Source organism: Sorex araneus, chromosome X (assembly GCF_027595985.1).
Source record: "Sorex araneus isolate mSorAra2 chromosome X, mSorAra2.pri, whole genome shotgun sequence".
NCBI lineage: Eukaryota > Metazoa > Chordata > Mammalia > Eulipotyphla > Soricidae > Sorex > Sorex araneus.
The window spans coordinates 198730441-198745591 of NC_073313.1; the positions used below are offsets into that span (position 1 = coordinate 198730441).

General features: G+C 37.3%; 1 protein-coding gene across 6 annotated transcripts in view; it reads right to left on the reverse strand.

The window, feature by feature from the left end:
* Positions 1-5554: 5554 nt before the first annotated feature.
* The window catches only part of COBLL1 (cordon-bleu WH2 repeat protein like 1), a 195613-nt gene continuing 186016 nt past the window's right edge, over positions 5555-15151 (reverse strand). For all 6 annotated transcript variants that reach the window (XM_055122939.1, XM_055122935.1, XM_055122934.1 and 3 more), the window contains 2 exons: positions 14494-14676; positions 5555-6817 (listed from right to left, as the gene is read on the reverse strand). In XM_055122939.1, coding sequence (XP_054978914.1) covers positions 6731-6817; positions 14494-14676 — 270 coding nt within the window. In that variant the 3' untranslated portion in view covers positions 5555-6730. The remainder of the gene's footprint in view (positions 6818-14493; positions 14677-15151) is intronic.

Genomic DNA, 15151 nt, shown 5'->3' on the forward strand with positions numbered 1-15151 from the left:
CAGCGCTAAAACATATATGAAAAATTAGAATTGTGGAAGCAAATTAGTGGGAAGGAGGCAAAGGGGTAGAAGGGAAGTTGACACTGGTGAAGGGATACGTGCTGTAGCAATGTGTGCCTGAAATCCAATCATGAATAACTTTGTAATTCCATGGATTTTAGAAAAATTCTAAAATTTAAAATAAATAAATAAATAGAATGAGAAAGTAACCTACCTCTTATTATCTAGCAGAGTAAATGGTGCAACAAATAAATGGTGCCACAATAATGGTGCAACTAATATTGTACTCAGCAAAATGCATTTTCCTAGCTTCTTATAATACTGTACTCAGTATTCAGTCGGATCTAGAGCAATATGATTTTCAGTTAAGGGTACATAATAACTTCAGTGAACTTTGCTACTAGCACACCACTTGTACCAAATGAGTACTTAAGCATTAGCATCTATTCTGACTTACCTACAATTTTCTAAGGAAAATAAATGACCACAAATAAGTCTCATCATATATACACATTTACATACATACATATGTATATACACATATATGTATAGCGTATTTGTGTTGCATATATAAGTACATATACACATGTATATATACTCATGTATGTTTCTATACATATATAACATATATGTTTATATGTTACACATATATATGTATAGTGTGACTGGCTACTATAGTAGGAGTACCTCAATAATTTATTTTTTCAGATTTCATGAATAATTTTAAACATGTAGGAAAGAAAAAATATGTATATAGGAATGGAGATATTGTACAGGGGTGACTCTTACATTGTACATGGGCAACCCTAAGAACTACCAGAAGTGATACCTGAACCCAAAGCCAGGAGTAATTCCTGAGCATCTTTGGGTGTGACCCCAAAAATAAACCAAAAAAAAGTGTATCAATGATAAACCATATTCCTTCCAACAAAATTGTAACAGTTGTATATTAACTATCATTCTAATAATGCTGAGGTAGATAAGAACATTAGTAAATTAAAGAATATTACTATGACTTGAAATGATCTAAAGCCTACTAAAAGAGATAACTGAGAGTTTTCTCATTGTAAATAATTCAATGAACTTTCCCCCATTCATTACTCGAGGGTTTTTTTTGAACTATAAAAGAGAAAAGGTTAAGCTACTTCAGGGCTTGCTCTGGGCTTGCTCTCTTCTCCTTTCCCCATTCACTGGATGCTTGCTTCTGGATTAATTCTTCCATATTTTCAATAAAAAGTAGTGGGGGCTGGAGTGATAGCACAGCAGGTAGGGCATTTGCCTTGCACGCGGCCGACCTGGGTTTGATTCCCAGCATCATATATTGTCCCCCGAGCACCAGCAGGAGAAATTCCTGAGTGCATGAGCCAGGAGTAACCCCTGTGAAATGCCGAGTGTGACACAAAAAGGGAAAAAAAAAAGTAGTGGCTAGACTTAGCAAAGAAAAATATGGCATTCCCAGCTTATATTTAGATTTTTTTTGAGGGGTCACATCCAGCAGTGTTCAAGATCCTTCTGGCTCTGTACTCTGGGGTCACTCTTGGCGGGACTCATGAGACCATATGTGGCACCAAATATTGCACCAAGGTCAGCTGCATACCAGGCATGCACCTCCAGTACCTGTTTATGTTTTTGATAATCAACTTTAGTATAATTATACCCCAATATTAATGATGTATACTTGGGCTAAAACCGGATTAAATATAATTCATACTATATTTTATCAAGAATCTCTATGAAATAGTACATTACATAGAACTGTGGGTGTCTGATATTTGGACTCTTATGCTCCCAAGTCTTAAGATAAAAATAAGATAGTGACTGGAGATGTAATACAGAGATTGAGGGACTTGACTTGCATGGAGTGGACCCAATTTGATCCACGGTATTGCATAAGTTCCCTCGATGCACAACCATGAGTGATCCCTAAGCACTGAGCTAGGAGTTATCCCTGAGCACTTAAGGAATACCCTTTCCCCAATGAGATAGGAAGAAAAAAATATTTGTGTTGTAAGAAATAAAGAAGTTATATAACAGAATTCTTTTGAGTTAGTTGAAGGAGCTAGACAGAATGTCTGAGGTATATTTGTGTTGGATTAGTCTGAGGAACTCTTGGTGAAATAGGATATTTGGACCTGAACAAATTGAATGAATCTGTGGTTAGGGGTACAGTCACAAGTTTGCTTAAGAGGGTGTATTGCATCTATTGCCACATCAAAACTGTATGTCAAACAATCATAAAACCTCAGGGACATAGCTGGAGGGTAAACATGTATTGCTCTCACACCATAGTTGGTTAGGGGAAGGCTCTGTGGCCCTTTTGATAAGCATCACTTAATTTGTTCATATCTGGGAGTTTGACTGTTTGACTGTCCAGGTAGGCTCCACCACACAGAAATTCTACTCCATGAATATCTCACCATTACTGAGGACAATTCACATAATCCAAAGGTGTCTTTATCACAGCAGTATTTAAGGAATGGATGCAGGTAATGGATCATCACTCTAATCTAGGCAAAGGGTGAGAACATAAAAAATGAATTTCAAAGAAGTTGCTTGTTTTGAAAAATATAAATTTGTTTGAATTATAGCACTTTCTCTTCTCCAAGATGAATAATTTGCAAGGCTTCCAAATGAATTTCTCCAGTTTGTGAAGTGCCAACAGTTCTACACAAATTACCAGAATGTTTCACAATTTATCTTGAAATACCTGTCAAAAAAGTTCTTTTGAGGGAGCACATGGTGGCATTTTTTCTTGCCATAAACAAAATACATCTACCCATATGAAAAGTCTGAGGTGTTAAGGATAAAACATTGCAGGAAAGTGGTAACATTTAAGATAAAAAGGAAGACCAAGTGAAGATCCAGAATAAGTGAGTTACTATTTTGGTGTTCCTTGAAATCTAGCTCCATTTTCTTCATTTGCAAAGTTTAGTCTTTGGAAAGAGCAAGTTAGAAATCAAATGTGGGTCTGACACATGACTGTTTTTGTGACCTTTGTGTAGTAGCCATCTCTGTGTTTTGTTTGATGTGTAGATCAAACAGCAAGATTCTGTGTAAACTCTAGAGATCCAAATAAATATGGGTTTTCCATACCTCCAGCAAGCCAGGAATTGAGCCCAAGACCTCACACAAACAAGTACTTGCTCTCTCTACCTCTGAGAAATGTACCTAGACCACTATGAGCTATTTATACATTAAGAAAAAGAAAAGAAAAAAAGAAACTGCAGGTGGGGAAAAGACTGTAGGAATTTTCATTATGACTTCTATTTGTAAGTTACATCCATTGTTTCCAAGTCATTAATCTTATCAACAATAAGATCGAGAAATTTGAGTTGTTGTTCTTGTATTCACAGGGAGTATGCAAAAAGTGGGCTTTGGACAAATAATTATATAAATTGTGACTCATTTTCAAGTCTAGACAACTTGAGGTCTCAGGAAAACAAAACAAAACAAAACAAAACAAAACTGGTCTTTTCGAGGAAAGGGACTGGATTAGGAAGCAAGTTGGGTCTTCTATTACTGTGTCTGGTGGCCAGACTTGGCTTTTAAATAGAGTAAGTCTCAAGAATTATGGGAACTATATGAGATAAATAATGCCCTCTGACTATGGCAATATTATGAAACACAACTTTAATGGTAAGGGAGATAACTCAAAGGGCTGTGGGAGGCCGGGGGTTCCTCTCTAGCACTGCAGGGTCTCCAGGACACTGAAGGGGGTGACATCAAAGCACCACAGAACTGTGCCCCCAAACCAAAAAAGATAAACAAGCAAAAAAGAAAGAGAATACAGCTTATAAAAATGAATTCTGTGTTGCAGGCACCTTTTCAATTCCTTTAGTCTTTACAACTGTCCCATTAAGTAGTCATATTGTTAACCCAGTTTTTCAGAGTTGAAAATGGAGCCCAGAGAATATGTTTTTGTATATGGTTTCTTATTCACAGGGCCACATTTTCTTTTAAGGCAACATGGGAAGAGATCTTTAACTTTATCAGATGATGCAGACTTCATAGCTGTGCTGCTTATTTTCTGCACCAATAAGTTCTCCCTACTTTCCTGTGCTTGACAAGACTTGCTATTTTTAATTGATGTATCACATTTTTTTGCTGATTTGATGTTGAACTCCCTTGTGTTTTTAACTTGTTTCCTTGATGATTAGTGAAGAGTACTTTTTCCATATGTTTTTTGGTCTTTGATTTTCTCTTCTAAGAAATCTCGTTTTTTTTTTTTTTTAATGTGAGAATACTTCTATTGGATCATCTTTGCATGTAGTACAGGAATGTTTACTTTTCTTTTTTTTTTTTAAATCGAATCACCACCTGATACACAGTTACAAAGTTCTTCATGAATTGGTTTCAGTCATACAATGTTCCAACATTGTCCCATCACCCGTGTACATTTCCCACCACCAATATCCAGAGGACAGTAGAATTTGAACACAAGTATATGAAAAATCTCATACTTCAGCTTCATTTTGTGATTCACTTTCAACTTGAGGTCTAGGCAACTTGAGGTCTCAGGAAAACAAAACTGTAGCTTTACTTTTCTCTTTAGTAACTAAAGAACATGTAAGGTTTTTCTTTTTTTCCCTCTCAACCACCATGGACCCCAGCCCATAGGGCATTGAGAATCACCTGGGTGCCTGGGCTACATTAAGAGCTGAGCTGCCAGAATGGCCTCAATGCTTGCGGACTGAGATTTGAACACGGTCCTAAAGTACTGCCCAGCCAAATGCTTTAAACTGCTGAACCATCTGCCAGACCCTATACATATAAATTTTGAATGTTGATATATTTAAGTTTTTCATGTAGTTTATGGCTGTGCCTTTGTATCTCATTTAAATATTTTTGAAATATGTTTAATATATGCATGTAAGTTTTTGTCTTTAGTCCAACTCAAATATATTTGTTTATGGTTTGAGAGAGGTCCAAACTTATCTTCTTCTGTGCCTAATCTTATATAAGCATAGTTTTTCAAAAGCACTTCTTTCCCTATTCCTTTATAATGACATAATTTCAATATCCATACATTGAGGGTCTCTCAAAGACTGGTTCAAGTAAACAGAAGTGACATATAACAGGCACTTGTTATGGGATGAGACATGCTAAACAAGGTCAGACCAAGCATTTGAGAGATGGGTTATCTGAACTTAAGTATATATACATAAAAATATCACTCACTGTCATCCCATTGCTCATCAATTTGCTCGAGCAGGCACCAGTAACGTCTCCATTGTGAGACTTGCTGTTACTATTTTTGGCCTATCAAATACGCCACAGGTAGCTTGCCAGGCTCTGCCGTGTGGGCAAGACACTTTCGGTAGTTTGCCATGCTCTCCAAGAGGGGTGGAGGAATTGAACCTGGGTCGACCACATGCAAGGCAAACGCTTTACCTGCTGTGCTATCGCTCCAGCCCACATACAAATGTATATTTAGAAATATATATATATATATATATATATAAAGGATTCTTGTCTGCTGGTGATAGCAATGCAGCACACACACACACACAAACACACAGTAATTAACAAACTACATAAAAACAAAAGGGCATCATAAGTATATCACTATGTTTTATTAAACATGAGGAGAAAATCAACATATTTTTCCAAGAGGCAGACATCCTACGAACTTTACAGACAAGCAATTTAACATCAGCTTGTTTGACAAAGCTTTTAGAACAAGTGAGCAATAAAATTCTTAAAGAAGGGATAGAACATCAATGGCTCTAAATTCTGAAAGTTATAAGCTAACAAATTAGGAATGTTTTGCTTAACAGTTTTAGCATTAAAGTAAATATATATTATAATTTAAAATATTAGCATCTGAACTATATAATGACTTTATTTTATCATTCACCTTAATTAAACCAGGATTTCTCAACCATCCAAGTAGTCTTTAAAGTTTTCCAATATGGACAGGAACTAATCCCTATTGTTTTCTACATGTACAGAATGTGAGATAATTGTCACAATATATCAGCATTGTCACAGGAAGATTTTTAAGGCTTCTGGTAAATGAAATAAATGTCTGTGTGATGTCAAAATTATATACAGGAAATATTTAAAATTCATCTTGTGCTGTTTAAGTTCTGAAGATTGAAAAAAACAAGCATCCCACTTAATATAATATCAAAATCTAGGAGCTTCCCATAAATTTGACAGTAATTTTGTAATTATGTAACGAGCATATAAGATGAAACTTGCACAGTACATGAATCATCATTGAAATTAACAGTTGAACTGAATATACTTGATATAATTTATGTTCAGCCAATTGAGGCATTTACATAATTTATAAGCATTTCCAAATAAACTATAACATAGAGGCAGCAAATGTCAGATCTACGTTTGCTTAGTGAGCTTTCATGTGTCACACAAATTATCCAGGAACCTTAATTTATCCTTCTAAATCACCACGATAAAAAAATGTGTCAATAAGTGAAATTAAGAAAAGGTGACAATTTTTCATTTAAAAAAAAAAAAGAGTGTCATTAACACCCTGTCTTAAAGTTCTAAAGCAGCAAATTCAGCTCTAAGGCAAAAACAGGTGAAATATCATAAATTATAAATTCTGGTAACTCTTTTGGGCATTAATAGCCATAGCACAAAATCTTATGCTTTTGTAGATAATATATTAGTGTACATCTAAATATACATCTGGCCAGTACTCTCCATTAGTCTGAAGTTGTCTTGCGAAGCGGTGGTGAAGAAGAGCAGTTACACACGGTGTCTAATGGTCATCCTGGGCATCAGAGGCTGTGGAATGGCTGAGTCCTGACCGTCCATTCACAGAGATTGTATTTGATGGAACAGCAACCTGAGAGAATGAAGTACACGTTGTGCCTGTCAATTTCTCATGAGACAGCTATCCAATTTTAACGCCAGCTTAGCATTTATTTTTATTCAATAAATTGCCAATAAAATTAATTCCTCGTTATTCAATAAATTTCAAATAACCAGGAATAAATATTAACTCTACCCTGAAATTAAAAATGAGATTCGTTATTTCCACAACAAACAAGTTAAATAAGCCATTAACAAATCATCGTCTTTACAAAATTACCAAATCAACCCAAAGGACAGCGGCACAAACAGACTGCAGGCCAAGCTGTTAAAGCGCATTTTTAGCGAGATTATTTCTGCCTCTCCACAAATGCCCCAGAAAATGGAGAAAAACAAAGCAAATTCCACAAAGCAATAACATTGCGATTGTTGTATTGAGCAAATGCTTTAAATTAAAGTTCTCCTTCTAAGTCCCCTTTTATTTTTAAGAAAAAAAAAACAGCATTGGTGTTTAAAATAATTTCATTTTGAAGGACTAATGTAGTGGCATTTTGGGATTTTATGCTAGAATAATCACAGAAAGTTATTTTCAGTAAATAAATCGATAAATCCCCAATTTCTGTGGCAAAAGTCTTGTCTTTGAAACTTAACTTTCATTTTGTAAGAAAATGAAAAACACTAAAGCAATATTTCTGACACAGCTTGAAATTTCCATATTATATAGAAGAATGTAAAGCAAAAAGAGTCAGAACAATAACTAATTTTAATAAAATAGTATTTTATCCTTAGGTTATGATTTCATAAGTTTAGACCAAAGCCAAACTCATTTTTTTCTTGTCTTTTTTTTTTTTCTTTTTGGGTCACACCTGGCGATGTACAAGGGTTACTCCTAGCTCTGCACTCAGGAATTACTCCTGGAGGTGCTCAGGGGACCATAAGGGATGCTTGGAATTGAACCAGGCCAGCCACGTGCAAGGCAAATGCCCTACCTGCTGTGCTATCTATCGCTCCACCTCCCAAAACTCATATTTTCCACAAGAAGAGAACTCTTATAAAAAATATTCTGTCTTGGGGGCTGGAGTGATAGCACAGCGGAAAGGGCATTTGCCTTGCACGCGGCTGACCCAGGTTCGATTCCCAGCATCCCATATGGTCCCCTGAGCACCAACAGGGGTGATTCCTAAGTGCTGAGCCAGGAGTAACCCCTGTGTATTGCCAGGTGTGACCCAAAAAGAAAAAAAAAAGTTCTGTCTAGTAACATGGTAAGTGACAGAATAGCAAAATAAAATTTTAATTAAGTTTGGAAGGCTGGAAAGAGAGTACAAAGTTAAGATACCTGCTTTGCATGTAGCTGATCCTGGTTTGATCCCTGGCAGCTTAAGTCCCCCCTACCTCCGCCCCCAACCACTCTCACCCAGTGCAGTTCTTGAGGCCCTGAAACACTGCTGGAGTAGTGTGGAAACCCACAGACCAAACACTGAGCCACCAGGCAGACTGACTGAGATCTGCTGGGTAGGTTTCTCCATTACCTGAGTGCGAGTAGGAGCCTCTTCCACCTCCCACCAAATTGCTTTTGTTGGGATTTGTTTTACTTAGGGTGGGTGGTAGGCCACACTTTTTGGTGCTCAGCATTAATTCCTGGCTTTGTGCTCAGGGATCACTCCTGGTGGACTTGGTGTCGGTGCTGTGATTTGAACCTGGATCAGTAGCATGCAAGGCAAGTGTCCTACCCACTGTACTATTTCTTCTTCAGTCTTTTTGTTTCATTTGGCTTTTAACAGGAGGGGACTGTTTATCTGCTAAATGAATAAAGTTTTTTTGGACCATACCCTGTAGTAGCTCCTAACAGTGCTCAGGGCACTGTACAGTGCAAGAGGTTGAACCTAGGACCCCGTAATGAAAAGCATGCACTCTAGCCTTGTTTGCTCTCTCTCCTGGCCCCCAAATCAATTTTCTTGACTGTCTTTTGAGTACAGGATAGAATATAGTATTTGATAGTATATACCCGAATTAAAATGTCTATAATGAAAAGTTTGCCACCAGGTAAAGGTAAACAAATCCCCCTCCCATAGTATTTATGTGTGATTTCTATTTAATATATAGTCGAAAAACAACAGACAACAACTTCTCATTGTATAATCTGTATCCCAAGGTCTCTATGTGAAGAAGCTATTTTTCTGATTTCACCCAAATTGCAATACTCCTAATACCGAGAGTATATCGCCCACACAACAAGCTACCCGTGGCATATTCGATATGTCAAAAACAGTAACAGCAAGTCTCACAATGGAGACATTATTGGTGCCCACTTGAGCAAATTGATGAGCAATGGGATGACAGTGATACAGTGATATTAAGCCTGTGTACATATTACAGAAGTGGCCTGAAAAATTATAGTTATCTGGTCTAAGCAGTTATTTTGGGGAAACTGTATTTGTATAATTTTGGGGAGCCCCAAAGTAGTTCTCAGGGATACCCAGGCAACCAGGCCTTTAGGTTGGATGCTAGGGCCTATAGTTTCAGCACTGCTTATTCCTTGTGGTTCCTGGGAACAGTCACGTGGCTGTCCTGGGGGTCATGAGAGCTAGATCCAGCAATGGTGCAGTGGGGTTGGGCTTGCCCAGAAATGTCATTTTGTCTGATTCTTAAATTTTGTTTACAATTTTTCTAAACATGCGAAGACATTAACAGAATATTTATTCTATAAATTTTTGTAGGTCAAAGAGCTTGTCTAATTTAATGCTGCTCTATACTTACTCGTGTGTATTTTAGTGCTTGGCACAATGTAGATAAATACTTTGTAACGGAATATGATAATTCTGGACAAATATTTATATGGTGAAAAATATTGCCTGAATATTTCAACAATAGGCCTAAGACAATAATAAATGTTTTTTAAAAAGTAACATTTAAGAATTTACTGATAAGCACATCTAAATGTTGACTTTTTATTCTTGAGATCTGAAGGATTTTCAGGAATACTCACATATTCTTTATTTCCATAAGGAGGGTGCCCGTAAAACTGTCATTTATTTTCACTTTAAATATATTCTAAAAAACTCAGCCAATCTGAAACCGTGGATTGTTCAAATCCACACAATGGAAACAAGAATAAAAAAGACCAATAAAAGAAAACAAGCCAGCAAGATCCTGGATAACATATCTAGCTTTCAATTCCTTCCAATTCTATCTTGCAGACAGAATTAAGTTTTAAATTCTGAGGAAATAAGTAAATAAGAACTAAATATTATTTGTCAATTTTCAGGCTTTATTTTTACAAACCTATATTCTACTGGAAATAATATAAAAAACCTTTAGAATCCAAGCATTACCAAAGCACAAAGCAGCCAAAGAATTTCTTGTGTCAACAAATGAATTGTGGCGAGAGAGATAGTGCAGTAGGTAAGGCAAGATCCCAGAGCACAGAGCCAGGAGAAAGCATTGAACAATCGCGGATGTGGCCAGAACAAAAACAACATCAATCAAAGATAATGAATTACTTAATTTGTCTTATTCTCTATAAACAATTTACTGATTCATATATAAATATCTTAACATCGAACATATTTTATAACATTCTAAGCTATACTGATTAAAACTTTTTTTTTTTTTTTTTGCTTTTTGGGTCACACCCGGCGATGCACAGGGGTTACTCCTGGCTTTGCACTCAGGAATTACTCCTGGTGGTGCTCAGGAGACCATATGGGATGCTGGGATTCGAACCTGGGTCGGCCGCATGCAAGGCAAATGCCCTACCCGCTATGCTATCGCTCCAGCCCCCATATACTGATTAAAACTTTATAAAGTAAAACAAAAAAAAATCTGACTATAAAGTGGTCAAGGAGTAAGGTAGAAAATAAACCTTAAGAAACACAAAAAACTATGGCATGTTCACAACTGCCTTTACACTAGAGCAATCAACTAGATAATTGTCTTAACGTGAACTGCCTATTATGGTGAAGGTTAACTGCTCAGATCTGAACCAGAGCCATAAGGCAGAGTGATACCTGGAATTAAACTGAACAGTTGAATGCCAAAATATAGGCAAACACAGAGTCAAGTTTCTGATGAACAATCTACACTTACTGTCAAAATTACTGGAGATTTGATTTAGCAATAGAACTGTTGTTCTCTAAAGGAAATGTGAGGATTCAAAATAAATCAGGATAATTGTTCCATACATGGAACTTAAGCAAAGATTGCAAGAAACCTGAGCCTTTGTGCTCACCTTTGTGTTCATCTGAAACGCTGTTTACAACTTGGAAATTTATAATGCATATACAGAAAAGGACCCTGAACTTTAATGAATAACCCAGAGAAAACAAACAGATACTAACTTATCACTGAGGTAGAAAATAGCAATACCTCCTTTGTTTTTGTCTTGAATTTAAAATGGTATTATTTCTTCATTGCATTTTTTTGCATTAATGTGGATTAGTATCGATTTCATTAAAATAGTATCTCTCTAGGGCTGGAGCAATAGCACAGCGGGTAGGGTGTTTGCCTTGCACGCGGCCGACCCGGGTTCGATTCCCAGCATCCCATATGGTCCCCTGAGCACCGCCAGGGGTAATTCCTGAGTGCAGAGCCAGGAGCAACCCCTGTGCATCACCGGGTGTGACCCAAAAAGCAAAAAACAAATAAATAAATAAATAAAATAGTATCTCTCTAATTATGATTTTTGGTCATTAACTTTTATAACTGACTTGCCTCCCAAGACCAACACCCCTTTGGTTCCCCTATAGAACTACCAACTAATACTTTCTATATGTAATTCCTTGATTTTAAAAGCAATTGCTAGGTCCAAGAGGATAGCTCAGAGTAGTATGCCTTGCATGTGGGAGGCCTGAGTTCAATCCCTGGCACTATGGTCCCACAGCACTGTTCCAAGCAACCCTGGAGTTCTGAGCTGGGAGTAGCCAGAAAAGCTAGATGTGACTAAAATACTCAACACAGGGCTACTTCTGCAGGCATGACTAATATAATTTAGTTTCACATACTGCCAAACTTTACATAAATATTTTAGTGATTTCTCTATAATTTATGGCTAGATGTAGTTCATTCTTTTAATATACTAATGTCTTAACTGTTATACTCTATTTTTGACCCCTAAGCCAAAATTTGGAATGACAGAAGTGCATGAATGAGATTTTTTTTGACTTTATAAAGTTTTAGTCAATACAGCTTAGTATGTTATAAAATATGTTCAATGAATGAGTGCATACAAGAGACCTGGGTTCAATCTCAGTTACTCCATGGTACCTCAAGCACTGCTGAGAGCAGCCCCTGAGCACCATCTGAGAGCCCCCCCAAAAAATAACAAAATTTGTGAAACTGGCTCTCTACAGAGCTATCTATTGCATCTACAATCTTAATAGATACTCTATAGAGGCTTCTACTGAAATAGCTAAAGTTTTATTCAATAGAACCTAAAAGTAAACAGCTATAAATAGGATACAATTATAGTATCATCATTTAATGCCTGCTTTCTGTGTTGATTCACATCCAGATCATTCTGGAAGTAATGAGAGTTTTATGTGTGAAAAGACTGCCAATTCAGAGCACATAACACGCCACGTAGACAGCTTCTTGCCTGTAGAATTTTGTTGGCCTAAAAGGCATTTCCAATTCAATATACTGCAATTAATTCACTGAAAGAGATTAATACACCTACTGACTTAGAGGAACTGCCATTTTATTCAGTGACTTGGTTCTCCTGTGAACCTGATATACCAGATAAACCACTGTTTCTTAGTCCCAGGCTGTGAATGCCCCAAAGGCAAAAGCTTCCTTTTACTCTTTTCTGTATGGCTAGAAGCTTGCACAGTGTTTCATACTTATGTGCTTAAGAGTTTTGAGGAAATCTCAAAACTTATTGAGAAAGGTTTAAATCAGAAGTGACTGATCTGAAGCTCATCCTTATACAATTAAAAACAGAAGTTCTTAAAAAGTGTAAATGTACAATTTATTAAATGGGCAAATTTCCCCACAAAATATGAATGCCATGGTTCAGAAAGGAGCAATTTTAATTTTTCAGAATCTTGTATTTTTGTCTGTCGTTCCAGAGGAACCCAGAGTCTCACCTGAGTCATGCCACTCAGTCACATCCCAGTTGCACTAAGAACCCATTAAAAGAAATTTTATGTGAAGCAATTTTGTTTAGGAAGTATGAGATGAAGAGGAGAGAGAAAAGAGGGAACACATCAAGTCAAAGAAAGAAATCACACACCCCAAGTTGGGATGCAGGTGAGTCTGAGTAGAATTTGTTGTTCAAGCACCTTTTTGCTTTTTTCCCCTTTTTGGTTGTCTAGGCCACACTGGTGCTCAGGGGCAATTCCTGGCTTTAAGTCCAGGAGTCACACCTTGTGGGGTTGAGGCACCATATATAGAGTGCCAAAGATTCAAATTAGAGGTGGTCACAAATAAGACAAGTGTCTTAACCCCCATACTCTCTCTCTGACCCCTGAAGTACCAATTTTGATACTGAAAGCTACAGTGTGTATGTGTGTGTTGTGTGTGTGTGTACGTGTTTTAAACTGCATTGCACCTAAATTTAATTCTAAAATTATTATATGGAATACTACTCTAAATTATTCCTTTACATTTCCTCCACTCCTACAAGCATAAATATTTTGCTTGGTCTCCAAGTTTTCGTGAATAGGAGCACCAAGCCCTAGGTAAGAAGCTGTCACTGCTGCACCCACAGAAGACCCAGCAGTGAGGAAACTCACTCACTGACACAGGCGTGTCCAATTAGGCAGCCATGTTCAGGCCTCCCCCACCTGAGTGCGTATTGTCCCTTCTCCTGTGCAGATTGCATTTCTGTTCAGTTCAGTGTTTTGCTCAATAATTCTTAGTCTTCCCTAAATAGCTTTTAAATTGATTACACAAGGAATTCACAGTATGAAAGGTTTGGGGGTCAATGGAATGATGAGCACTCCCCTTGTCTTGGTAGTTGAGGGACTTTCAACCAGGATGACCTAGGGGAGAACAGGAAGGTCAGCCGGGGCCCTGGGAAGTTGAACTGAGAATGCCCGGCCCAACACATCACTGTCTTCTTTTACTGGCTGAAGGAAGCAGAGGGAGGAAACCTGTGAGTGTGGGACCCGCAAGGCATTCAATGAGGATGGTTTTTGTCTTGAGAAGCTCTTAACGCCTCCAACACCAAAGCTCTCTGACCAAGTGTTGTTAAGACGTGGATTTTTGCATTAGGTCTCATCTAAAGTTTCCATTTCCCCCTATTTGTTTTTGTTTAAGTTATAAAACTCCCTGCACCCTCAAATCCCATGGATGGCAGTAATTGCCACTGCCGTAGGAGCTATGACTGAAAACAGTTCTTTGTCACTACTGCCCCTTTTCTAGAATAGGAAGGATTTTTCTTTTCCAAAGAATGTTTCTTGCTGTGCTAACATAAGCTTTTCTTGAAATAAGGTTCCAGGGCACTTGCTATATATAGTTATATATTAATGAGCAAAAGCCCGTGTTCTGCACCTGGCCCATATTGTGGAAACAGATCTGACATATTTCTAAGTTTGTGTAAGGATCTGGACTCTCTCAGCTTCAACTTCAAAAATGACCCCTGACATAAAAGAGTAAATTCTGGCATCTTACCTTTTCAGATTTAAATGCCAGAAAACAATTTCCGCTAAGTATTAGTTTGACAGTGTTGAAAATACACCCACTGTCACACATCTGATAAAGAAAACTTACCCTTTTCAATTTGGCAGCGGCCTCGCCAGAGCGGATTGCAGTCAGCAAACTCTGCCGGATCTGCTCTGGGTCAGAGCTGGAGCTCTGGAATGTAAAAGAACTCTGTCTCTTCAGGGGGAATGCTGAGCAGTCAGTTGAAGAGAATACTTGGAAATTCTGTTCATTATGTGCAGAGGCATTTTCCTAAAAAATTAAATATGAGTTATTTTTATGGATCCCGAATAATGAACGAATCATATTAAAAGGTAATTTTGATCAACAGTCCTTTAAAAATCACCGTTTGTCACAGTACTACTTCAGATATAACACTAGTTTGTCACCCTCTGAATTCCCTCTCCTAGAGCTCAGGCAGCAGATGCGAACATTGCTTTCCTTTTTCTTGAGCTCCGGAGAAGGATGAAAAGTGGTAATTCTCTTTGTTTCACAAATGCAATCACATACTGTTCTTAAATCAGACAATGCTTTTTTCTTTAAAGCTCGCTAGGAGAGCAAAACTAAATAATGAAAAATTCATCAGGCTAAAAGACAATGCATTTTTATAATTCTAACATATTAGGTTGTAAAACTATTTTTTGACAGCACAACTGAATAAATATGTATATGTAACAGCTTATTTTGTGTTTATTTTTTAAAATCACAAGAACTATTGATATTACTT